At 53.1% G+C, this 23,631-nt stretch overlaps 3 protein-coding genes across 5 annotated transcripts; 1 reads left to right on the top strand and 2 right to left on the bottom strand.

Annotated features, from left to right (window-relative positions):
- Nucleotides 1-1,404: 1,404 nt before the first annotated feature.
- Nucleotides 1,405-6,559, top strand: IL10RA (interleukin 10 receptor subunit alpha). The gene is made up of 6 exons (XM_087970227.1): nt 1,405-1,844; nt 1,946-2,121; nt 2,308-2,471; nt 2,665-2,815; nt 3,329-3,450; nt 3,937-6,559. Exons 1-6 carry the CDS (start codon nt 1,534-1,536, stop codon nt 4,564-4,566), a joined length of 1,554 nt encoding a protein of 517 aa, XP_087826353.1. The 5' UTR covers nt 1,405-1,533; the 3' UTR covers nt 4,567-6,559.
- Nucleotides 6,560-8,497: 1,938 nt separating this feature from the next.
- SMIM35 (small integral membrane protein 35) lies at nt 8,498-12,915 on the bottom strand. 2 transcript variants are annotated; one of them, XM_087970232.1, is made up of 5 exons: nt 12,765-12,915; nt 9,975-10,091; nt 9,357-9,390; nt 8,665-8,867; nt 8,498-8,577 (listed from the first exon to the last, which is right to left on the bottom strand). In XM_087970232.1, the coding sequence occupies exons 1-4, from the start codon at nt 12,769-12,771 to the stop codon at nt 8,714-8,716; spliced, it is 312 nt and encodes a 103-aa protein (XP_087826358.1). In that variant the 5' UTR covers nt 12,772-12,915; the 3' UTR covers nt 8,498-8,577; nt 8,665-8,713. The 2 variants fall into 2 exon arrangements, with proteins under 2 accessions (XP_087826358.1, XP_087826357.1); XM_087970231.1 differs by having other exon boundaries at nt 8,518-8,867.
- An 898-nt stretch (nt 12,916-13,813) lies between these two features.
- Nucleotides 13,814-23,294, bottom strand: SCN4B (sodium voltage-gated channel beta subunit 4). Of its 2 annotated transcripts, XM_026681058.2 has the most exons (5): nt 20,610-23,294; nt 17,527-17,687; nt 16,396-16,642; nt 16,053-16,182; nt 13,814-15,832 (listed from the first exon to the last, which is right to left on the bottom strand). In XM_026681058.2, the coding sequence occupies exons 1-5, from the start codon at nt 20,641-20,643 to the stop codon at nt 15,739-15,741; spliced, it is 666 nt and encodes a 221-aa protein (XP_026536843.1). In that variant the 5' UTR covers nt 20,644-23,294; the 3' UTR covers nt 13,814-15,738. The 2 variants fall into 2 exon arrangements, with proteins under 2 accessions (XP_026536843.1, XP_087826352.1); XM_087970226.1 differs by lacking the exon at nt 20,610-23,294 and having other exon boundaries at nt 17,527-18,812.
- Nucleotides 23,295-23,631: the final 337 nt, after the last annotated feature.

The following is a 23,631-nucleotide window of genomic DNA, read 5'->3' as shown; positions in this document are numbered from 1 at the left end:
GTTATTTTTGCATCCAGCACAATTAAACTAAGGAATATACACTTCCTAATGGTCACCAACAGGAGCAGTGAGGGAGGGGACTAAGCCAATGCACTAAAGGGGGAGGGAGACTTCAGTGACCACTGTTTGTTTCATTGGATTAATTGGAAGAAACTAAACAAGGTTAATACTAAGATGGGAGACCACCAGAGAATCCCTGGACCAAAACTCAGGCGGAAACATCCCAAAAGGAGGCCAGGACAAACCCCTCCTGCACAATTGTCAAGGACACCACACAGATAGGTTGTGCTGACCAGAGATTAGTCTGACACAGGGAAGCCAGCTGGGAGGGCTACCAGAAAAGGCACTCCAGCTGGAAAGAGGCTGGGCATTGAGTCTCTCCCTGTGGCTGCAGATGCCTCCCTCCCACCTCCCCCTCTTCAACTGCCCGGCACAGGTGGAGGCTTCTGGGCCGGAGGAGCATGGCGCTAGTCCAGTGGAAGGGGGCTAGGCGGAGACGGCCTCCCGCCAGGGACACAGCCTTTTTTTTTCAAGGGGGCCATGGAAGAAGTCCGAGCCTGCTCCACTTATCCAAAGGAGGGGCCGCTTTCAACGCAGCCTCTGCGCATCGGAAAACCCGGCTTGGGAAAACCGGCCAGTCAGAAGCGCCTGACCCGGGAGTTGAAAACGAAACGAGCTGCCTCTATTCTAAAGCCCTTCCCGACGTCACTCTCTTTATCGCCCGCCCTCCCAAAAGGGTTAGTGTTGCAAAATGAGAAGGACGGAGGTTTGAGCGGGGGAATTCCTACATCCTGCTTCCAGCAAGTCAATTCCAGAGGGTGGGAAAGGCGGTTTCCCTGGACGCAATTTTATTCGGTCTCGCGTTCCAGCACCTGCTCGGGTCTTTTGGCCCAGAAACAGCCCCAAGTGAGAATAGCGGAGGGGACACCCAAGTGGCGGATATCAGAAACGGCCTCGGAGTGCAGAACCCAACAGTTCCCCCAAAAGGCTTTGGAAGGCGGCAGTTCCCACGGGAGGACACCCCAAGGCCGAGCCGTTGAAAATCAGGATGGGCGCTCGGAAACCGAACCTCTCTAGTGGCCGGAGGTCACCCAGCTGACTTTCATGCTAAGGCAAGACTAGAACTCACGGCGCCCGGTTTCTCTCCTGGTGCCTTAACCACTAGACCAAACTGACTCCCCATCTCCCCCCCGTTAAGACAGGGGCCGTCTAGAGTCGAGGAAGGGTCCCAGATCAGAAGCAGAAGGTGGGCAGCCAGGCGGGGGCCGCGGCAGGCCGGCCAAGGTCTTCCGGCAGTTCTCTCGTCCCCATCAGCTGCTCCTTCCCCAGCGCAGACCTGTCCATCATTGCGCTCCTTCTCCGGCAAAACCGGCGGGGCCTGGGAGGAAGCAGCGGCGGAGAAGCGGCGCGGGCGGGGCTTTCCCCAAAAGGGGGCCCAGCGGGGAATGCCCAGAGGAAGCGAAAGCCGAGCCAGCTGCTCCACGCACGCCAGCAAAGGCTCCGCTTTCAGTCGCCCTCCGGCAAACGCCTAGGATGGCCGAGAGGTGGGTGTCGGCGCTCCTGCTGCTGCTGCTCCTCGCCTTCTCCTGTCTTCCGGGCCACGGTGAGGGAAGAGCCAACCGCGGCGACTGCCAAGCGGCCGACCCACAGGAGGCGAGCGGGAGAGGGAGGGGCAGGTGCCGGACCCGGGACGCCCGGCCGCTGCCTGTCTCCTCGGGAGGAGAGCGGGTTCTCGCCGCGCCCACGGATGTGCGCTTCCAGGCCCGCGTCTTCCATCACCTGCTTCGCTGGAAACCGGGCCCTAAACCGGCCGGCGGGGTCCTGTACGAGGTGCAGTATCGGCGGTAAGGGCGGGGCAAGGCGGGAGCGAGAGGCGAGTCGGGTCGGGCCCTTGCCTGTGTTCCGGGTCAGAACAGCCTTCGGCTTCACTTCCCGCCGCCCGCAGGGTCGGCAACGACAGCTGGAGGGCCGCCGCCAATTGTACTCGGATCGCGCTCCACTCCTGTGACCTCACCTGCGAAACTCAGCAGCCCGCGTTTCACTATTTGGCCCGGGTGCGCGCCATAGCCGGGAACCGCTCCTCTGCCTGGATATGGACGCGCCGATTTACGCCAAGCGAAGGTAGCGCAAGAGGCCGCCGAAGAGCCTCTCCTTCGGGGACGCGAAACGGCTCTTCCTGGAGGGCCGAGGGAGCCAAACCGGCTGGCGGGGGCGGCCCCAGGAGGAGAAAGTGGGAGGGGGGAGCTGCTCAGGGCGACCGTGCCCAGCTTCCTCCAGGTTTACTGCTCACCTCCTCCTCCTCCCCAGCAACTCTGTGGCTGTCCAAGGTGACCCTCTCCAGGAGCGGAAACCAGCTCCGGGTCTCTCTGCAGCTTCCCACCAGCTGCTGGGCCAACCTCACTTATGAAGGCAGCTATGAGGCATGGGGGGAATATCTGGCCCGAGTCCGAAGAGTGTCCAACAATCAGGAGGTGAGCCTCAAGCCATCACCAGTGCCCAGGTGAGCCGTGGGGCTGACTGGGGGAGTTGGAATGGCGGAGGCTGAGGAACCCCTCAGGAGCCCAAGGGTGCCACATGCCCAGACAACAAGTGGCCTGTCCTGAGCTTGGTAGGGAAGGGAAGGCTTCTCTGGCCTGACGTGATTCTGCCCATTCTCCTCCACAGCTTGTGCATGTCCACAGCAGCCTGGAATTTGACCTGCCTCCACTGCTGGGGGGAGAGCAGTATTGCATCAGTGTGAAGCCTCGGGTGGCCTCCCTGCCAAACGCTGCGGACTGGACAGAGGAGCAGTGCGTCTCAATACCCCCGCTAGAAGGTGAGCACTAGCCTTCTCTCTCTACCTCTGACTCACTCCCTGCACAGGAGGAAGCCAGACCCTGTCTCCCTCCCTCTCTCACACACATACAGAGTGAAACTCATCTTAGAGGCAGCCCTCTGCTGGCCTACCTAAGTCATTGGTCTTACTCCTTTCCTTAAAAGTCTGGAGGCCTCTGAGTGGCTTTGAGATAAAATTTGGTTTTGGAATTTCTAGACTAGAAACTGGTCGAGTGGGGAGAAGGCGCTATTGGTCTCAGCCCAAGACTAACAGGGAGAATAATGGCCTTTATCTAGCTCTTCAGCATTAGGATCTTCCTAGTTCTTTTACTGTCCTAAATATGACAACCACACTTGGTGTCTGTGTCTTTCTGGATCAAACTGTTGGCTTGTTTCCTACACAACTGCTGGTACATCTGGTGGCCAGAGTGAGAGGGCACAGTTTGCCAAGCACTGCCTATCTTGGGTGAATGGACTACCCTGATAAATCATGTGTGGGAACGTTCCTTTGCAGAGTACACTGTCCTTACGCCAAGTTTGGCCTTCCTGACTCTTCTAAGTCTTGGAATTCTGGGTGCAGCACTGGGCTTGGCCTCTGTCTACAAGAAGAAGCCCACAAGAATGCCTTCAGTCCTGGTAAGACCCCCCCTCCCCAAAATAACCCCCTTCCCAAAACCAGATGGCCCTCGGAGAAGCCAAATTGTTGGCCAAATCCCAGCCCCTCAAAAACTGTAAAGGAAGAAATTGTGTCCAGAGGGTGAGTCAAACTGCCCAACTTTCTTTAAACTTACAAGCCGTTTGTCAAAAAAACTGCCCTCACTTGAAGCTAAGAGAGGATGATCAATCCACAGCTACAAGGCCAGACAGCTCCAAGGTCTCTTCCAGCTCTATTCTGATTGATTGATTGATTGATTGATTGATTCAGCCATTGTACATGCTGATTCCCCTGGAAAGGGTTGTTGTCTGCCTGAAGACATTGAGTGTGTGTGGGGGGAGAATCTTCTTTCTGGGAAGAATCTCGTGAATTGGGTGAGGTTCTTGGAAGAGCTGGAGTGACCTCTAGCTGGGCTGGCTGGAGACTCTGCAGGCTGACTCTCCCTCCTCTTTTCTTTTCCATACCAGAAATCACCCCTTGGGCACAACTTCTGCTGGGGTCTGATGGAGGAAAGCAAGAGCCACATTCTACACATGGAGACCGAGTCCATCCAGCAGCTGTTCTTCCTGGGTCCACAGGATCATGCACACCTGGCAAAGAGGGGGGGTCTTTGCATTGGAGCGGTGCTTCCAGAGAAGAACTGCCAGCAGGAAGAGGGCAGAGGGCTGGAGGAAGGCAGCGGCTGCAGTGCAGACAGTGGCATTTGCCTTCAAGAAACCTCTGGCAGCCTGGACAATCTGCACTTTACCCTGGACCTGGGTCAAAAGACTGGCATGCAGAAAGAGGCAGGCAGCTTTGGTATAAGAGAGCAACTGCCCCTGGGTGAGGAGGGGTCACCATCCAAGGATCTGACTCAGGCCCATTCTTCTGGGTACAAGCAACAATCAGGGGCTCCTTTGGATCCGGAGGATTGCCCAAGGCCTCCCTCCAGCGTGGATGGGGAGGCGCTTTCTCATCCCAGCCAGGCAACTGGCTACTTGAAGCAGACCTTCCTTGAAGCGCCCCCTGGCTTGCAGGGGATTGCTCTCCCAAAGGACTTTCTTCATCGTGTGGACCAGTTCCCAAGCAGCACGGCCTCGGATGTCTTGGGACCATAGCCATCGCCCTGCAAGTCAGTTCCAGCAAGGTTGGGCTTCTCCAGACGAGAGCCTCCATTGCCTCTTCCCCTGATCCAGCGACAGCTGAGCTGGGATCCCATCCCCAGAGCTTTCCTTCTCAGTGCTGGATACAAGGGGTCTGCCTCCTCCCCAGGATCCCCAAAGGCAGAACTCTGCAGAGAACGGAGAACCTGTCTTGAGAAGGGGAGAGGGATCCCACATGCAAAGCTCCCGGTTGCCTCTTCTTTTCATTGGACATCGCTCCAACCTTGACCACCTTGGCACTCTCCCAAAGGGCAGCCTGTCAGCCTGGAGAAGCCGGGTGTTCCAAAGGCAGCAATAAAAGCAAAAGAAGTGAGGAAGTCCTGGCTTCATGAGCACAGTTGGGACCAGCAACTCCTTCACCCAGGGATCTGGTAACTGAACCAACCACTCTCTGACCCCGGCTGGCTGTTTACTGCCAGCTCCTCCATTGGCTCTGCTTGTATTAAGCTGGCTAGGAAGCTGACAAATGTTGGTCACATGACCGTGGGACCCTGTGATAATTGTGACTGCCCGCTGGATGCAAAGGACATGTCTGTGGGGACACTGCGACAGACGTAAATGTGAGGACTGGTCGTAAAGTTAGATTTTTAGCACCATCATAGCTTTGAACAGTTGGTAAACAGGGCAGTCGTTAAGCAGGAGCAGCTGTGGTATGGCTCACTCTCCCTTTTCTTCTGAAGAGGAAAGGAGGGCGAAAAGGGCCTTGCCCACGAGAGAAAGCATATGCACCTGTAGAGGGCTGTGCTACGAAAGGGGAGCGTGGGGGTCTCCAGCAGAAGCAAGACCTGCATTTTGGGATCCTCCCATTGGTAAACGGGTGCCTTGCTGCCCCCCAGCACTGCCCCCCACCCCGGAATGGGGCTCCATCTATTTCTCTCTAAGAAATCCCTTCCTCCTGCCCTCTTTTGCTTTTCCCAAAATCAGCAGGAGCTGCCCATTGGCTGACTTCCCCGATGGAGGAGGAGCCCTGCAGTAACCCTGCTGCATGCCTGCAAGACCCAAGACCAGCCATTCCTAAATTGGAGGTCTACCTGGGTTCCTCCCCTAAGAAGGAACTCAAGCAGTGAGAAAGAGCCAGGAGGGGATAGAGATCCTGCTCTTGGCTTGGGATGGTGCTGGGCAACAGGGTGGGGGGAAGGCTCGGCTGCCCAGATCTTCTGCAACCCACAGGACCACCTTAAATCTTGCCCCCCACCCAAGAGCTGTCATCCCAGGCCAAGCTTCCTAAAGGGGGCACCCCAGACCAGCTTTTATTTTATTTCATTTATTTATTTATTTGTATTTATTTAAAGAATTTATATGGCCACCCAACTCAGACAATGTGAAAAACTTACAAGAAACCACTAAGATAAAGCCAACAATCAAACTACCAGATAGGGTTTTTGTAGTTAATACAGTAGCCTAAGACAAAAGGATCATCTTAAAAAGCCTTGAATCTTTTTGTACAAACCAACTTTATTTATTTAATTTATTTTAAATGCAGCTAAATTACCTTTATCAATGTCTTTTGCCTTATTTAATAAATATTGTTTAGCTATGTGATCCTTCAGGATTAAACCTTGAACACAGCATGTGCTGTCCAGCCAGTGTATGGGAATTGGATAGTTAGTTAGCAATTGTGAGCTGTTCCCTTAAGGGAATGCATCATGGTAAATGTAGTTAAGGTATCCTGGGAAATGTAGTTCATGTCACATGACCACATCTGTAATCCTGATTGGTCACTAAATTGACCCTTGATGGGTTGGGGGAGGTTTCCTCACTCTTGGCTGAACTCACGGACTCGGACTGTTCTACTTATACTGCTACAAGATGGGAGAAAAAGGATAAGGAGATAACCATCTTTTTACCTACAAGACAAATATGCAAAGGATTGGACATTAAGAAGAACTTCATCACAAATGTGAGTTGTGAGGATACCTGGTGAACCAATAATAAAGACTTTGTATGAGTGTTTTGTTGAGTTTATCCATCTGCATCTGTACAGAAGACAAAATCTACCACTGTACAGAATACAGAATACAGCACAATAAAGAATGCATTTCCATGATGGTACGTTCAGACTTTGGGGGAAGGAGCCTCTCCCCCACTCCCTTCCCCTGCTGTCCTAAACAGGGACCAGCCACCCTCCCTCTGGCAGCATTTAAAAGCAAGGATTTGTCCCAGAAATGGGAAGAGGAGGGGGCTACTCACACTATAAAAGAGGGGCATGGGCTGAGCCACTTGGCGCCAGAGAAACCTACTTGGAATGCTCCTCTGTTAAAAGAGTAGCTCTGCAAGCAACTCCTGTCCTTCTATTTTACACGCACGTGTGTGCACACGCACCCCCAATCTGCAGAGAATCCAGAATTCAAGAGAAGCAGCCCAGAAGCCCAGAAGCAACCAAAGGAAGTCCAGACCATTGTCCAACTACTGCTGCTCAGTGGCTCCATCAGTGGGGGTGTTGGGTTGGCTTGCTGCAGGGTTGTTACTGTAGCCAGTTCTGAACTGCAACTGGCCAAGAATATTGGCCTAAAGAGAAGGGTGCTGTAACCTTATAGAACGCAGAAGAGGCCTGTACACGGCCAGGATTTCTGACACCAGAGAATTCCATATCAGGCAAAACAGCCAAGGAGGGATTTGAATAATCCAGTTTACTTCCCTAAAGTCCCAATAGGACACATGACTCGACCCACAGGACCATCCCATGCTCCTCCCACTACCCTCCTGAAAAGGATACATGTGGAGATATTATTCCTGCTCTTTGTGACATACCCCATGCATCGTTTCCAGGATGGCTTTGAATTCTCAGGGGCTCTTATCACAGAATCATAGAAGTGGCAGGACCTTGGGGGTCCCTACCCAAGGCAGAAGTCCTCATACCATCTCAGACATAATCCATGATCAATCTTTTCTTGAAAACTTTCAGCAATAGAGCACCCTCTACTCCAGGAAGCAAGTTTCCCTGCTGTTTTAAGAGTTCTCACTGCCAGAAACGTCATCCTTATTTCCAAGTTGGCTCTCCTTCTATCTAGCTTCCACCCATGGCTTCTCGCTTTACCCTCAGGTGCTATGCAGACCCTAAATCTGCCTTGTGGACACCCTTCAAGTATTCTCTTTGTTAAGCTATTTTCCAAAGGTGCTTTTTTTCCAAAAAGCTGATGGAGTTTCTTGATTTTTTTTTCCTTTGAAAATGTCTTGCTTCTCATCCAAGAAGCAAAAGGGCTTGTTCAGATTTGTTTGGGGGATTTTTTTGGTGGGGGGGGAAGCACCTTTAGGACAACCATGACCTGGATGATTGAGATCCTCCGTAGACATTGGTTAAGCTATTGTAAATAGACTTCGTTTCTTCATTGTTGTTTGTGGGATTCATCCTCGGTGCCCCTTCCTTGCACTCTTCCTGGGGCCTCAGCATCTTTTTGGTATCATGGTGACTAGAACTGGATGGATGTAACCTTCCAAAGGTGACCTCGCCACTGCATTATAGAGCAGCCTTGTCACTTCCTTGGTGCTATCCTTCTGCTGATGCAGCCTGGAACTGCTTTGGCTTTTTTGGCAGCTTCTGCACACGGCTCACTTTGGCTTAAGCCGGAGCCCACCCTAGATTCCTGTCAACTACGGTTGAGACAGATACTCCCTATCCTGCACTTCTCCATCTGCTTTTTCCTACCTAAGGGCAGACCTTTACTTTTCTCACCACCAAACTGCATCTTCTTGGATTAGGCCCGAGGTTCAAATTTGTCAAAATCTTTCTCAATCTTTCATAGTTTTAGCAATTTCCTCCACAGTTGGGGTCATCCACCGTTGGCGAGTGCTCCTTCTATCCCCTCCTCCTGTAGGTCATTTCTGAAGATGTTGAGGAGCACTGGGGTCAAGACAGAACCCCGAAGGACCCCACTGCACAGTTCCCTCCAGGTAGGCGCAGTTCCACCAAGGGCCACACACTGAGTCTGGTTGGCCAGCCACCTTCAGGCCAGTCTGGTAGGGGTACTAAGGAGCAATACAGAAGGGGTGGGGGCAGTGGATGTCCACACATCTCTGCTCTCACACAGTTGCCCAAATCCACCCAAAACTTACCCTCCTGCTGCCAAGCACTTCGGATCCTCATGGCAGCTGTGGAACTGGGCTAGGATGAAGCTGGGAGAGCCTCAGGGTCACTTACACACTTCTCCATCCTACAATCCCTCTCATGAAATTGCTCATAGCTGACTCCTGCTCCATGCATGGAACCACTGATGGTGAAGGGAGGGGCCAGCTCCAGTCCCAGTGGCTTCAGGTTGCTAAAGGGGGCAAAGACACATCAACTGGCAGAAGCATGTTGGTGGCAGACTTAGTGTTATGGCTCATAACGCTACAAAAGGCACATGCATCCATTCAGGGGCGGGGGGCGGGGGAAGAGCCAGTTCCAAAGAATTAGGCCAGATTAGGCCAGCCCTGAACGTCGGCCTCCTGGAGGGCTGGCTCTCAGCCCTCCTGCTTGCTGCCTGGACTGGCCTATGGTGGGACTGCAGCTGCCTTTTCCTGCCCTTCCGAGGTCTATCTCCAGGAAAGGTGAACCAGGATCTGATCAGCAGCTCCCATAAATTAATAAAATACAGAAGAGCATCAGAAATGGACACAAAGCAAAAAAAAAAAAAGACAAGATGGGCAGCCCAGAAATCTAATAAATAAATAAACAGGCAGAACAAAAGTACACTTCTAAGGCAGGAAACATTTTTATAAATTGCAACTCTTATGAACCCCAAAGCAGCTTCCTGAAATGCACTTACCGGATGTGACAAAACCTGAACACAAAATTAGGCCCTAAAGGAAATAAAACAAGGCAAGCAAGTCAGACAGTTAAATTCTGAGCACCCTATTTTTAATTCTTCTTCTCTAGAAAAATTACAGAAGAGACGATGGAGTCCCTCTCTAAGGCTCTGCCGTTTTAATAAGGAACAAGCCCAGGCAGCTTGTGGGGGCAGAGGGAAGCTGTGTGGAGGGATTAGTCTTTCCCCTTGAGCTGACTCTCGATAGTGGGACGGACCCCACACAAATTTAATAAATAAATAAAATAAAAATATTTTCCATTTCTCTCTTTTTCTATGTCATGCACAGCTAAACCCCACCCCCACATACAATAGGAGCCCCCACATTCACTGTTGTAGCTGCAGGATCCTTAGATAAGGGCTGGTTCCCCTCCATCCCCCTCCCAAAATTGGGCTACATTCTTAAAAATCTGAGTTCAACTTTGGAGAGTCTGCCGTCTATGGGGCCGCCGTTGCCGACCATTGTCTGAGATGAGGAAATCTCCCCAATCAGGTTCCTCCTTGGCCAATTGTCCCTAAAGTCTTAGGGTCACCAGTTACCTTGCCATTACATCTATGTCTCCATTCTGCCCCACTTACTGTCCCAGCAGGGTCCTTCCCGGTACCACCTGAGCAGGACATAGCCAAGAACTCCGAGGATCAAGAGGGAGAGGCTGACACCAAGGATCAAACCAAGGGTGCTGATGGACTCTCTTCCTGCAAACAAAATAGTAAGGTCTGGGGAAGATGAGGCAGTGGGCTGTTTGATACCAGTTGCCAAACGAAAGGCCCTTGAGCTTGAGCCTGGGGTACCTGACTCCAAAAGAAGGGGCAGAGTAGTAGAAGGCACTCCTGTCTGCACATGCAACCCTCCTCTGTGTGGGAGGGGATGGATGTGCTCAGGAGCCACTGGAGCCAAGCATCCACTCTAGACTGAAAACTTTTGAAGGGGGAGACCCAGCTTTTCCAAGCTAGGTTCCTCCCTTCCTTTCTCTTTCTCCCCAAAGCAGAGACCCAAAGAATCCTGTCTGTTCTCCACGAAAGAAGGCACCGCAAAAGTCAAACACTGGGGAGAACAGAACCGAAGGAGAGAGGAAAGAGAGGAAAGAGAGGACAAGGTCCCCCCCCCCTCCGATTATGTTCTTATATGCAGACATTCCTGGGAATAATAGAACTTGGAAGGCAGACTTGCTCCAGGCCTTTAATCATTGTAGTTGCTCTTCTTTGCACTTTTTCCAAAAGTCTCAACATCTTTTTTTTTGTAATGTGGTGACCAAAACTGGATGCAGGATTCCAGGTGTGGCCTTACTAAAGCTTTAAAAAGTGGTACTATTACTTCACATGATTTTGATTCTATGCCTCTGTTTATACAACCAAGGATTGTATTAGCTGTTTTGGTGCTGCTGTTTACCGCTTGCTCATGTTTAAAGGATCATCCACTAGGACTCCAAGATCCCTCTCAAAGTTACTGTTTTTGAGCCAGGCTTCACCTACACTGTACTTGTGCCTTTGTTTTTTCCTGTCTAGGTGTAAAACCTTTCTTTTCTCCACATAAAATTTCATGTTGTTGGATAGGGCCCATTGTTCAAGTTTGTCAAGATCTTTTTGGATCCTGATTTGTCTTCTGGGATGTTGACTATTTCTGCCAGCTCAGTGTCATCTGCAAATTTGATATTCCCTCATCTAAGCCGTTTATGAAGATATTGAAGAGTACTGGTCCTAAGACGGAACCTTGTGGTACCCCACTGTTTACTTCCCTCCATGTAGATGTAGTACCATTAAGGACTACTTATTGAGTATGGTTTGTCAACCAGTTTTAGAAATCCATCTGGTGGTGATGCTGTCTATCCCACATTTTTCTAGTTTATCAAGAAGTACTGGTAGGTTGTGGTCTACTTTGTCGAACGCCTTGCTGAAGTCTAAGTATATTATGTCAACAGTGTTTCCTTGGTCTACTAATTTAGGCATTTTGTCAAAGAATAAGATTGGTTTGGCATGATCTGGTTTTAACATCCCGTTGGCTACTAGTTATAACTTTGTTTCTAGGTGTTCACAAATCTGTTTTTTTAATTATTATTTTTCCAATAGTTCCCAAATATTGATGTTAGGCTGATTGGTCTGAGGTTTCCTAGGTCTGTTTTCTTTTCTCTCCTTTTTTACACCAGCTCTTTTCCAATCCTCTGGTAATTCCCCAGTGCTCCAGGATTTTTTAAAGATATAATACAATGGTTCTGAGATAACATCTGCCAGCTGCTTCAGAACTCTGGAATGTAATCCATCAGGTCCCGGTGATTTATATTCATATTTATATTTTCTCTCTTATCAAGCATTAACAGCTCCCAAGTAAACTCAGGTGTCTTTTCAGGGGAGTAGTGCTCTTTGTTCTTTTTACATTTCTCTTCTTTCAAGAGAAATCTTCCAAGAAGTCAAACTACATCATTTGAAAATGTAATTTTAAGCACATAGTATAGCAAGAAAAATGATATCCAATAAATTTTGATAAAATAGCATTTTCATTGCCAATGGGAGGCAAGTAGGTGCTCCTTTAGCAATGGACCAGCCTCTTGAGGAATGGTAAGAGTTTGCAAACCTCAGGGCCTTGATTCCATCCTGAACAGACATGGCAGACATGGCTTGGGGATGCAGCATGAGGGGAGAAGCAGAGGACAGAAAGGGACAAGCCCAGTCAACTCTTTTCTGAGTAGCCTCCGAGAGTAGACTTGCACATGGCTGGGTTTGCCAACCTTGGAAGACCCAGATAATTGAGGCTGGGCCATCTCCACCCAAGAGGATGTATTGAGGCCACTGGTGTTCTTCCAAGATGGACAAAATCTAAGCACGTCCTCTGGTGGGCCAGCCTTCCGTCAGCAAGCATTTGTTGTAGGTCTACCATTTGTTTCTCCTGCTCAACAAAGCTACTGCCTCGGCCCACTCGAAGCAGGAGATGAACCACTGCCATCACAAGTCCTCCAGAATTTCTGCACATGTTCTCCCCCAAGTTTCATCACCTAAATTCAAGGTACCCTCAGAGAAAGTGTCTTCTGTCATCCAACTGGCTGAGAGACCCAAAGAGCACAGTCCACCTGGCGACAGTTCCTTGCACAGTCAACGTCGTTAAGCAGAAGAGAATCCCGGGAACACAACCTACCCAGGTCCAGGGTGAGGCTGCTGAGCCAAAGCCCTTGAAACATCACTCAGCCCTCCTGCTTCCTCTCCCCTTTGCCCATCAGGGACACCCAGAAGAAGAGCCATGCTAAACCTCTGGAAGAAGCCAGGTGGAAACCCGGCTATTTCTCAGAGCTGATTCCACCCCCACCCATAGGTACATCTTCAGGGGCCTGCATCTCATGGGGTGGGGTGGGGAGCTAACCCAGAAAATGCAACCGTTACCTGTCATTACAGACCGCAAGGGTTGCCTGCAGCTGGTCAGCTGAACTGCTCTGGCCAAGAGGCTCTTGAAGTAACTGTTCCCTGGGAGCTCTCAGCAATGGCGGCGGCGGCAGCAGCAGCTGCAGGGACTCTCCTGGAATCCTTCTGCGCAGGGAGGCTCTCCCTCCAAGGCCGGCCCTCTTAGCACAAGCCCAATGACTGGTCCAGGGGCCAATCTTGGAGTTTGTCACCTAGCAACGCACTTGCTTCCTGGTCTCCAGGCTGCTCTGAGGCTCCGCCTCTTTCTCCTGGCTGCCCAGGCAACCCAAAGCCAAGGGGGAGGGGGGAATCAAACTGCAGCTTCTGGCCAAGAAGTCACTGCCCGGTGCAGGGTGGTAGGGAGAATGGAGGCTTGGACCTTCTCTGGGACCGTCCCTCCCAGATGGGAGATGGGCAGATCATCCCCACCTTACTGGAGCTCGGGCTTAAATGCCGGCCGGAAATGGATCCCGCTGGCCTCCTCCGTCCTCCTCGGCTTCCTCCCTCGCTCTGCGCGAAGCCCTCTGCCTTGAGCCTCTTCGGGTTCAGCAGAAGCGGGGAAGGCGGGTGGCTCTGAGCAGCCCTGCTCTCCGAGACCGCGGAGGGCAGCTGAGGCGGGCAAGGAGGGCGGGGCCAGGCCTTCCCCAGGAGCATTGGGGTGGCCAAGGCCAAGCTCTTTCCCAGCGATTGGGAATTGGGGGTCTCCTGCTGCCTCCCATGGGGGGGGGGAGTCCTTAAGAGTCCCAGGGAAGAGGCGAGGTCCCTCCCAAAGGGATGCAGCTGGATTCATGCGAAGCATCAAGCTCTCTCCTTCCTTACCCTCATTTGTACCTTGGGTTTACACCTCTTCTGCTTTAAGAACTATATTTTATTCAACCTGCTCACTGAGGGGTGGCCTCGTGGGTGTCTCGTGGCCAGTCCTGGCTCACCTCAAGCAACCAAATCACTTTGAATAAACAGCATAATTTGATTAACTTGCATATAGTATATACTGTTGTGGGTTTTTGCCAAAATAAGAAGCACAACACTAAGGAGAAGAACCATGTTTATTGCAAGGATTGTTGAATGTCTGCATTACAAGGAAGAGGGCCCCCAAACTACGGAGAAAGCCAAGATTTTTGAGGCAGGAAGTGGGGTCTGATTGACTGGCCATTTGGGGAAACTGGGCAGGGTACCTGGTGAGTACCTTAGGCACAGGGAGCTTTTCCACGGCCAGCAGAGCTGGAAAGCTTGGGGTTCTTCACTGGGTTGTGGAGGGGCCTTGCCTGGAGCCAGCTGCTTTCTATCGCTACGAGATGGGTTAGGAGATAATCATCTTTTACTACAAGGCAGATATACAAAGGATTGGTCATTAAAGAAGAACTTCATCACAAATGTGAGTTATGAGGATACCTGATGAACCAATAAATGTACTTTGTTATGGACGTCTTGTTGAGTTATCTCTCTGTATCTGTACAGTTTATAAATCCACCTCTGTACAGAAGACAGAAAAAGGTCACTTGCTGGCCGTAGTATCTTTCAGAAAAGCAAATAGACCACAGATTCCTGACTGAGTCCTCTCCTTATCACCACCTGGGGTCAATTCAGCTTGCTGGGAAAGTTTTTTTTTCAAGGGCATTTGGTAAGAGCTCATGTGTATTGGTGGTGGTGGGGAACATCTCATAGGTTTGGTAGTGAATGTAGTTGACGTACGTATAGGAGGGGGCATATCTTTTACAATCATAACAGCTACTACACCTGGTAATGATTTCTCCCCCCCTCCCAAATTATATCTCCGAATAAATAAGAAAACCTAAAGATGTTGCCTCCTCTGGCAGAGGAACACCATAAACTGTGGGGAAACAGTCTGGCCAAGGAGTCTCTGGGCATCCTGGCTGGTGGTCCGGAACAGCCACCAATTGCAGAGAGCCAGGGTGGGAGGGGGTCCTGGGCTGAGCAGGATGCAGCTGCTCCTCAAAAATCCTGACTTGGTGTCTTGCCAACCTGCCATCTTGTTCACCTGGGCAGCCCCCCCTTGCCTATGATAGATGGGGTGTTAAATTGGGCCAGGAGGGTAATAAGGCCTTGGAAGTGATGCTCTTGTCATGCTCCAGTAAAAAGCCCAGCTCCTGCAGGCCCCTCTCCCTGGCCAGGAGACCAGGAAACGAGCATGCAAGTGAAGGAGAGAAGCTGGGGGGAAGGATCGGCAGCTTGGCAGGGGAGCCATTGGACACCAGCTTCCCATTGAGCAAGGGCAGCCTAAAACCATGGGACCATGCAAAGGAGACACACACACACACACACACACGATTCCTGTCTCTTGAAGCATCCCTGCAGGTCTGCTCTGCTGTCTTGCCAAGAGGAGGCCTGGAGAAAGACCCATGTCCAGGTGCAGCCACCCTCCATCCTGAAGCACTGAAGAACCACTGAAGAGGATAGGGACCCCATGCTTGGCTCTCCTGGGCCTCCAATGGCTCCAGCAACGCCCACCTCCCCCTCCATAGGGATGCATCCCAGCAACCAATATTCAGCAGAGGAGCATCTACTGGCTTCAAGATGCAGGTAGAGCAGACCCAGTGCCTCGCCCTGCCCCTCCAGTCATCTCCTCTACATTGGGAGGGAGGAAGGGAGGGAGGGAGGCAGCATTTCCAACCCACACCCCAATGCTGATGATATTCGACTTGTCAGGAGGAGAATCAGGTCTTTGGTCCAGTGCCCATCTAGCCTCATTCCTGCAGCTACAGAAACCAAAGCTCAGCCTGCGTCCAGAACCCTCCATCCTCCAGACAGGAGCCATGCCAGTCTTGCCACCCACCTCTGCAGTTTCTCCCAAGAAGCAGCGCTTGTTTGCAGCCAGTTGAGTAACATAGTTGTGTCTCAAGCATCAGTCATTTGAAAGAGGGGCTTCTCCTGCCCTTGCTAGAGTCCGGCAGATGAGCTTGGAGGGTTGGACCCCAGAGACCTGCCCTTCAGGGAGTCAGGCCTTGGGGGCTGGTTTAGAGTCTATCTTGGAGCCTGGCAGCCCCCCGTTCTCCGTGTTCTCATTTGCTGAAGAGCTCACAAGGCACTCCCTGCAGGAGACAGAAAACAGACCGGCTCAGCCTGGCTACACCCTGGAGGTCCCAAGCAGAGGCGGCCCCCCGTGTTGCCCAGGAGAAAGGCCTCTGGGGAGCTCCACTGCCTGGGGGAGGGCCAGCCGGGCCTGCTCCCACACCCAGCCTCCTGTCTGGAGAACCAGGCAGCTGTCGCTGAGCCAGCCGGCTTGCCCATATTCTGTATGAGCACACTCACTTCTGCTTCCGGGTCTTCTTGAGGATGAGGAGGACCAGTTTCTTGGTCAGCATGATAAGGATGAGGAGCCCAATGATGCCACCCACAACGGACAATATGATCGACGTCAGTGTGTTGTCCACCTTCTCCACTGGGGAGGAAGAGAAGGCAGTGAAGGCCAGGGAGAAAGGAGCCCCCTGCTTGCACCCTCCAGCCATGGGCTTCCCCACACCCAAGCTCAGCAAGCCAGTGGCTCCGAGGAAGGCCCGTTCCCACCACCCCAACTGTGGAGCTGGAAAACACAGGCCTGCCTCAGTTGGTTGCCTCTAAATGGGCACGCGTCCGTTGCCCAGCTGCTACTCACACATCACCACCACCTTGAGAGTAAAGGTGCCACTGTGGTTGGCATCCTTCTCTTTGGGATTCTTGACCAAGCAGGTGTACGGCCCAGAGTCCTCAAAGTCAGCGTCAAGCAACAGGAGGGAAACGTTGAACTCCCGGTTGTCCTTGCTGAGTGGTAGGTCAGGTGGCAACATGTGCTTGAGGCTGAACTTGTACTCCGGGTGAGGCTCTGGCTTGGAGTCTTTGTTCTTTACGACCCCTTTGAATATCTGCAGCAGGGGAAGAGCAGTGAATGAAGGCCTGGCTCTTTCCTCAAGGTGGAATGTCCCCAGGGAAATCCTCTGCTGCGCAAGAACTACCTGACACAGCTCCCCAAGCATCTTCCCCACAAAGTGCTGAGAAGGAGACTTGCAGTGAGGTTGAGGCAGCCGTCCCCACTCCTCCCCCCGCCCCCCGCTGTGCAGAGGACGGGCTGCTTGTGCTTCCTGGCAAAGCAGACTTTTCTGTAGACCTCTCAACTTTTTCCCTCCATACTTGGCCCCTGTTTTGGGGGGAATGGGGGGAACGCTGTGTCCTCAGGCAAGGCTGAGGACTTGGAAGAATCTCTTTCCTTGCTACTTATTAAATATGAAGGCTACCTTCGATTGCTAATTGTCATCCATAAAAGCACCAATGATCATGACACCTTAAAGAATAAGGAATTTATCTCATAAACTGAGTAGTCTAAGTCAAGGGTCTTCCAACTTGGCAAGTTGACTTGTGGACTTTAATTCCCAGAATTCCTGAGCTAACATGACTGGAGGAGGAATTCTGGGAATTGAAGTCCACAAGTCTTAAAGCTGTCATGTGATTGCCATTTGCATGCTTCATAGCCAGCTTCTGACAAGCAGAGAAGTCAATGGAGAAGGTAGCAGTAAAATTGCAAGCCATGGGGGTCACTCGATATCTTATTTATTGACTGCATTACTTAATGATGCAGCTGCCGGTCCCATTTGTGGTTGTTAAGCGAGGACTACTTGTAGATCCATTCATCTTCAAGGTGCCATAAGTGTCTCTGCTTGTTGCTTGGAATCTAGCTTCATCAAAACCTCTAACCCTTAAACCAAGCAGCCCTCCCAGCCCTGCCCAGTGCCAATCCCCACAGGCCACGCACTTCGGTCTGGTTGTGGCTCCATATGAAGTTGGCTTTCTCAATGCCGATGCAGGAGTTGAAAGTACAGGGCAGTAGCACATTGGTGCCATTTTTGGCATAAATAACAGGTGCCTTGCCCACCGACACCTCCAAGGCCAGTGTCCGAAAGCACAGCTGAAGTCCTAAGGAGGAAAAGAGAGAAAGAAAGAGAAAGGAAGGAAGGAAGGAAGAGAAAGAACAAACAATGCTCATTTTGGCAGGGTTGTTTTTATCTGACCTGAGTTTTTTGGATCAGACAGACTCTTTTCACACCAAATGTATATCCTACTCTTGCCTTCTTTGGGGGGAGCTTGCCCAATGACCCCATAAAAAAGTCACAGCAAACTGAACAAACAGCTTCCTCTACAGAATCAGCTTGGGGAGGGGGGAAAGGAGAGAGGGCAAAGAGCCATCATCTCTAGCAGCCACCAAACATGGTCCAAACATGTCGGACCAAACATGTTCTTACACTGGACCAAATGTAAGAATGAGTTTATCGGAAAAACTGGATCTTTACTGACATCATAAATTAATCTACAAAATTTTCCAGTGTCCAATGAAGAGCCTCTATGCCCTCAACTGAAGATGCTACAATTGGGCAAATTGAACAGAATGCTGAGAAGGTCCCAATTCAGCCAAAGTGTGTCTTCCAAGGATGCCACCAACCAAACAGAATTGTCGGAAGGGAAGGATGGCCTTACCTCTTGCAAGCCAATAATGGAGTCATGCTACTCTTTGAAAATGGTAACTGGTCCAACTTCTCAGAGAGGCCACTCCCCCCCTCCCCGCTTTGCAGCTTAACATACAAAGTTCACAGAACATGCTAGACAAGCTAAAACAAACTGGCAGTTTGTATGAAGTAGGTTAGGGGACCCAGTTGCAGTTTCAGCTCTGATTTCCAGTTCAGACATCTGGGTCCTGGCTTGCCTAAAAAAGAAGGCCTCTTTATGTTGTACTCCCTGAAACCTGGTGAAGGGCAGTTGTCAGAATCCGTGAAGTGGCGGAAGAGCAAGAGTTCCTGCAGCAGTCAGGTGCAGCGAGGGGGGGGCGGTTGCTACAGAGAAGAGTCAGCTGTGCAAGAGTGTTCTTTCATGATTCAAGGACACTCAAGAGCTTAGCTCCTGCTCAAATTCTCTTCCAGCACCTCCTCCAAGCCTCCTTACATGGGTAGAAGGGAGCCCAGTTCTTGGTAGGCCAGGTCATCCCATCAACAAGGACTTGGGACTGTGGCCTGAGATGGGTGCAATCCGCACTCCAGACATTGGGTTGCTGTGACCCAAGCCAATGCCTGGAATTCAAAAGCCACACACCCAGGGAAGAGAGACCCTGGAGCCAGTTGGGAAGGGCAGATCCAGGCCCTTCAAATCCACCCTCAGCCATAGAAACTCCCTGCGTAACTTTGGACCTGTTATTTCCTCTCAGCCCTCCCCACGAGGGAGCTGCTATGGGAATAACCAGAAAGAAGAGACACAGGGAAGCTGTTTTCAACTCTTGGAAGGAAGGAAGGAAGGAAGGAAGGAAGGAAGGAAGGAAGGAAGGAAGGAAGGAAGGAAGGAAGGAAGGAAGGAAGGAAGGAAGGAAGGAAGGAAGGAAGGAAGGAAGGAAGGCAAGAGGTGCCTCTCCCAAACAAAAGGAGTATAGACCCAGGTGATCCACCCACCTCACTCCCTGAGCCAATGGCAGGTTTTCTACTTCTGCCCCCAAAGGGAACTGGACCACAGAGCAACTCAGGTGTGTCATCACCATGGATAGGCCTGGTGTTTCAGGAAGAGAGCTCACTCACTCAGACTCAAGGGGAAAACCTTCGCTTCCAAAGGCAGAGGGAGCTGCCTCTCCCACAGCCAAGAGCCTCTTCACCTCTGGCTCAACTTTCCCGTGGGTTCAGTCTCCTCTGGCAGGAGGCACCAGCCCAGCCCAGTGCTGGTCCTTGCTCAGAAAGTCACCCAGGCTGCTCCCCACGGCACCAAAGACTGCAAAGCCATGGAACTCTGGATGTGTTTAGTCCAGGTATAGGTAAAGTGAAGCAATTCACAGGGACTTGAATGGAGCAAGACTTCTGCAAGGTGCTAAGCCTTTGAGTGGCATCCAGCCGATTGGCCAACACCAGAGCCTTTGGTTTGCCTGGGACAGAGCACCATTCAGGGCCCGAAGAGGGGCTTCTTACACAACTGATCCAGGGAGGAAAATGGGAGGGGGGAGGCTTTGTAATTCAAGTTTATTACAAAATAATTATCAGGCACTAGACCATTATTGGACTACAGGTATTTTCCATTCAGAAAACAAAATAACTCAGGACTGACCTTGCTAACATGAGTGGGTTTTTTTTTCTTTTTCTTTTTTGCAAGAGGTTAATTGGAACTGCACCCTCCGATAGGGGGTAGAATTCATTTAAAGGAGGGGGACTACAAGGCCCATCTGATTCTCCCAAATGCTTGTCATTGTGTGCTCCAGAGAAAGGATTGAGCCCAAGGGATGGGACACTCACATTCCAGGTAAAGAAAGCAGCATCAGCGGTAAAGAGGGGGAAGGGAAGGGAAGGTGCCTCGGATCCAGCCACCCGGGGATTCACCCCCCTCCCGCACCCCACTTTCAAGAAGTTCAGCGCGGAGTTTGCCACAAACTTTCTGTGCAAACGAGGCTTCTTGGAACCAAAGCAAACTTACAGCGAAGTCGGACTTACTCCAGGCCAGGGGCGTTGCTGTCTAGGATTCTGCTCGAATCTTTAAAAAGATACCCGGGAGGGAGGCAAGTCGAAGAGGCTGCCAGCGGGAGCAAAAAGTCCCCCAACTCGCTACAGCAAATGCGGAAGAAAACGCCGGTCCTGCGCGTCCCCCATCCCGCCTCCCGCCGCCCCGGCCTCGCGCAGGGACGGCAGCCGAGCTGCGGCGGGATGGGCCCAAGGGAACTGCAGTGGTGGCGCGCGCCAGCGGAGAGAGGGGAAGGCAGGTGTGCTCTCGCTTTCTGCCCGAGCCTCGCGCCTACTAGGTGACCGCGGACCGGTCAGTTGGCTCAGCCCGCAGGCGACCGACGGTTCCCCGAAGCTCAGAGCGGCTCCGCGTCCCTACCCAGCAAGGCGACTCCCAGCCAGTCCACGGCCATCTCTGCAACTACTCGGCCGCCTCTCTCTCCGTTGACGCCGCAGTCTCCGACTCCCGAAGTTGCTTTAGCGACCGACCGCCGCAGTTGCCGCTACTGGCTCCGCGCACGGGCCGCCCCTTCCAGCAGCCGGCAGCCCAAAAGGCAGCGAGAGGCGGAGGCGGACACGCCCGGAACCGCCTCCGCGGTGATGCCAGGCCCCCCGCGGAGGGCGCGCGCAGCCTCGTCGCACCGGGCCTGGGGAGCAGCACCGTCCTCCCCGAAGGTCGTTGCCCGCTGCCGCCCGCAGAGCCGGAGAGACGGCTGGAGCAGGCGCGCCAAGCCCTCCCAGCGTTGGTTGCTTTGCACTTACCTCCACCGAGACGGCGTCTTTCCCTGGTCTGTTCCACCAACCACGGTTAAGCAAATTGTGGGCTGGCTGTTACACACGCGGCTGAATGAGGCCTTAGGAACTTCCAAGCACGGTAGCCAAGGGAAGCTTTTTGGGGGTGGGGGTGGGGGTGTGTGAAAACTGGCCTGTCCTCCCCAGGAGCAGGCGAGGCATCTGTTTACTAGCAGGGCAGTGGGGAAGCTAACGGTCCCTCCAGTGGGATATTTGGGGGTTGAGAAGGTTGCCCCGGGTGGTTAGATGGGGTGGCTCGAACCTTTGGAGCAGGGGAAGGAAGGGCAGCAGGAAAATCAGGCGAGGGGTGGCAAATGGGCAGAGAGAAGCTTCTTTCTGGCAGGCAAAGGTGGAGTCACTGCTGAAGCAGCAGGAGGGAAGACCCTTTTCACTCGCGGGGAGCTGGAATCTGCTGCCCTTTAGCTGGGCTGGCTTTAGGGACAGGCTTTTCCCATCAACGCTCCCTCCCGCGTCTTCCAAGCCCAAGCCTGCTTCAGGCATCTCGGGAAGGAATTCACAGCTCACAGAGGTCCAGGGATGGAGGAAGTGGTGGGGCTCCAACATCCCACTCTCTGGGAAGCAGCCGGCCGCCGTTTCAGTAGAGCGACTCTCAGCCTTGCCTAGCGTGTGCCAGAGCAATACCACCCAAACTAGACCCCCCCCCGCAACGAGTTCCTTCTGGTGTCACATAGGAAGTGGGGAGATGGGGGAAAGAAGGAAGGAAATGCTCCTGGCTGAAGGGGGAGGGCAAAGGATGCCAATCTTGGGGGGCATCCTGAGCCACGGGCTAGCGTCTGCTGAGGTGGCAGGTAGAGGGTGCGGAGATGCTGCGGTCGTGGCAGCTTCTGAAGCTCCCAGAGAATCATGACTCAGGGATTGTGCAGTGAAAGATAAAAAAAGAAGAAGAAACTGTAAAGGTGCCAGAAATTCCGGGCAGCAGCCTGGTGGGGGTGGGGGGTGAGCAGCTCTTACTGCATGGGGGAGGGGAATACTTTTTCCATGCCTCTCTTGCGGGTGACCATTGCAGAAAGTCAGGGGCACTAGGCCAAGAACCGAGTCCCATTGAGGGCCTGGCTGGACTTCAGCCACGAGCTGGCCAGGACTCTCCAGAGGAGGAGGGGCCTTCGCGCTCTCCATGCAAAGGGGCGTTTGCTTGGTGCCAGCGAGCCTCAGTGCTTAAAGAGTGAGCATCGGAGAGGAATCCCAGCGCTCGCCGGAGAAGCTTGGCTCCCTGGGGCGGCAGCAGCCCAATCTTCCTCCGTTTCTCCGACGCTCCTCTGTTCTTTTCTGCCGCTTGAACCCCTCCCGGGAAGGAAGCCGGAAGGGGGCAGTTTGGTCCCAAGGCCTCACAACTACCGGCCCCGTAAAACTTTCTGCAGCTCGGCGACCTAGCAGCAGCCTCTCCCACCGGCGCCGGCGCATTCTTGCGAAAAACTTCACCGAGGAAACCCGGTGGCTTCCCTGAGACCGCGACGGGCCCTCGCAGGAGGGGGAGGGGCGCGCGGTCTGGCTCTCTCCCGCGAAGGCGATCCTCCCATTCAGGCTGACCTCGCCTGCGCGGCTGCGGCCGCCCACATGCCCTGCGCGTGCCCTCTCACTCGCGCCGCTTGGTCGTCGGGCGCAAAAGCAGAAGGGCCGGGAGCGCGCCCAGCTGGCGCGAAGCAAAGTGCTGGCTTCGCAACTTTCCCTTCGCGTCCTTGGGTTTCAAGCGCTGTCCAGGCCGAGGAGTTGGGTTTCTCCGCCTCCGCGGGGTGGGTGGGTGGGTGGGTGGCGGCGGGGGGCGGGATCTCTCCTAGGACACCAAGCGGGAGGACCAGGCGTTTTGCACAGCCCAAGAACCGCTGCGGACATCCTCTGCCCTGGGACCTCCGGCTCCCGCTTGCGCGGTCTGGTGCTGCTTCAGCCACTCCTGCGCCGGCTGCTCCGCACTCCCGGCATCGCTTCCCCCTCCCCCGCCTGAAGCCTCGAAGGGCCTCTTCCCGCTGACCAAACCCAGGCGCGGGAAAGTTTCAGGGACAACCAGCCAAGGCTTCCTCGAGGGCGCTCCAGCCGGTTCTCTTCCGCACCAGACAAGAAAGCGGACTCCTTCAGGTTAGGAGACGGTCCGGGTTCCTGAGCTCTTCGGAGGGCAGGAGGAGAGTCGGAATAGGGGACTTTTCTTGGCCTTTCTTTGCAGTTTCTCCCGACCAGAAGGGGTCTGGCGCGCGCGCATCCGCCCTGCTCATAAGCCCCGAGAAGGCTGAGAAGCGCATCGAGGCCGCTCTCTCCGGCCGCCCACGGGAGATGCTCGCAGGCTCCCGAGGGACACCCGGCCCAAGTCAACGCTTCGTCTTCCCGGCCAAAGGAGTCCGGAGCCGCAGCGGCTCTCGCCCTGCCGGGATCTTCCGCACCTAGGCTGCAAACCCGATGGCCGCGCCTGCCTCCTGCTCCGCCGAAGTGTTGCAGCGGAGACCTGGGCATCCGCCAGGAAAGAGCGGCGCGCAAGAAGCGCGGCGGCGAAGTGGCATCTCTCGCGCGATCCGCCCTTGGCCTGCCCAAGAGGGAGTCAAGAATCCCGCAGCTTTCGGCCGCTGTCGGCAGGCCAGAGTTGGTTTGTAGCTCCGGCAAAG

This window comes from Notechis scutatus, chromosome 7 (assembly GCF_049901735.1).
Source record: "Notechis scutatus isolate UNSWTSFEM ecotype Mainland chromosome 7, rNotScu1.2, whole genome shotgun sequence".
Lineage (NCBI taxonomy): Eukaryota > Metazoa > Chordata > Lepidosauria > Squamata > Elapidae > Notechis > Notechis scutatus.
This window is presented reverse-complemented; position numbering and strand designations above follow the sequence as displayed.

What these genes read in the sequence shown, in the direction of transcription:
- IL10RA (XM_087970227.1), top strand. Translation starts at nt 1,534, where the DNA reads ATGGCCGAGAGGTGGGTGTCGGCGCTCCTGCTGCTGCTGCTCCTCGCC. An exon ending in CTCAATACCCCCGCTAGAAG is followed by an intron (nt 2,816 to 3,328) that starts GTGAGCACTAGC and finishes GTTCCTTTGCAG; the next exon opens with AGTACACTGTCCTTACGCCA. An exon ending in CAAGAATGCCTTCAGTCCTG is followed by an intron (nt 3,451 to 3,936) that starts GTAAGACCCCCC and finishes TTTCCATACCAG; the next exon opens with AAATCACCCCTTGGGCACAA.
- SMIM35 (XM_087970232.1), bottom strand. An exon ending in GGAAGGACCCTGCTGGGACA is followed by an intron (nt 9,391 to 9,974) that starts GTAAGTGGGGCA and finishes TATTTCCTTTAG; the next exon opens with GGCCTAATTTTGTGTTCAGG. An exon ending in TTCAGGTTTTGTCACATCCG is followed by an intron (nt 8,868 to 9,356) that starts GTAAGTGCATTT and finishes TGCCCCCTTTAG; the next exon opens with CAACCTGAAGCCACTGGGAC.
- SCN4B (XM_087970226.1), bottom strand. Translation starts at nt 17,757, where the DNA reads ATGAGCATTGTTTGTTCTTTCTCTTCCTTCCTTCCTTCCTTTCTCTTT. An exon ending in GGAGCCACAACCAGACCGAA is followed by an intron (nt 16,643 to 17,526) that starts GTGCGTGGCCTG and finishes CCCCTGCTGCAG; the next exon opens with ATATTCAAAGGGGTCGTAAA. An exon ending in AAGAAGACCCGGAAGCAGAA is followed by an intron (nt 15,833 to 16,052) that starts GTGAGTGTGCTC and finishes TGTCTCCTGCAG; the next exon opens with GGAGTGCCTTGTGAGCTCTT.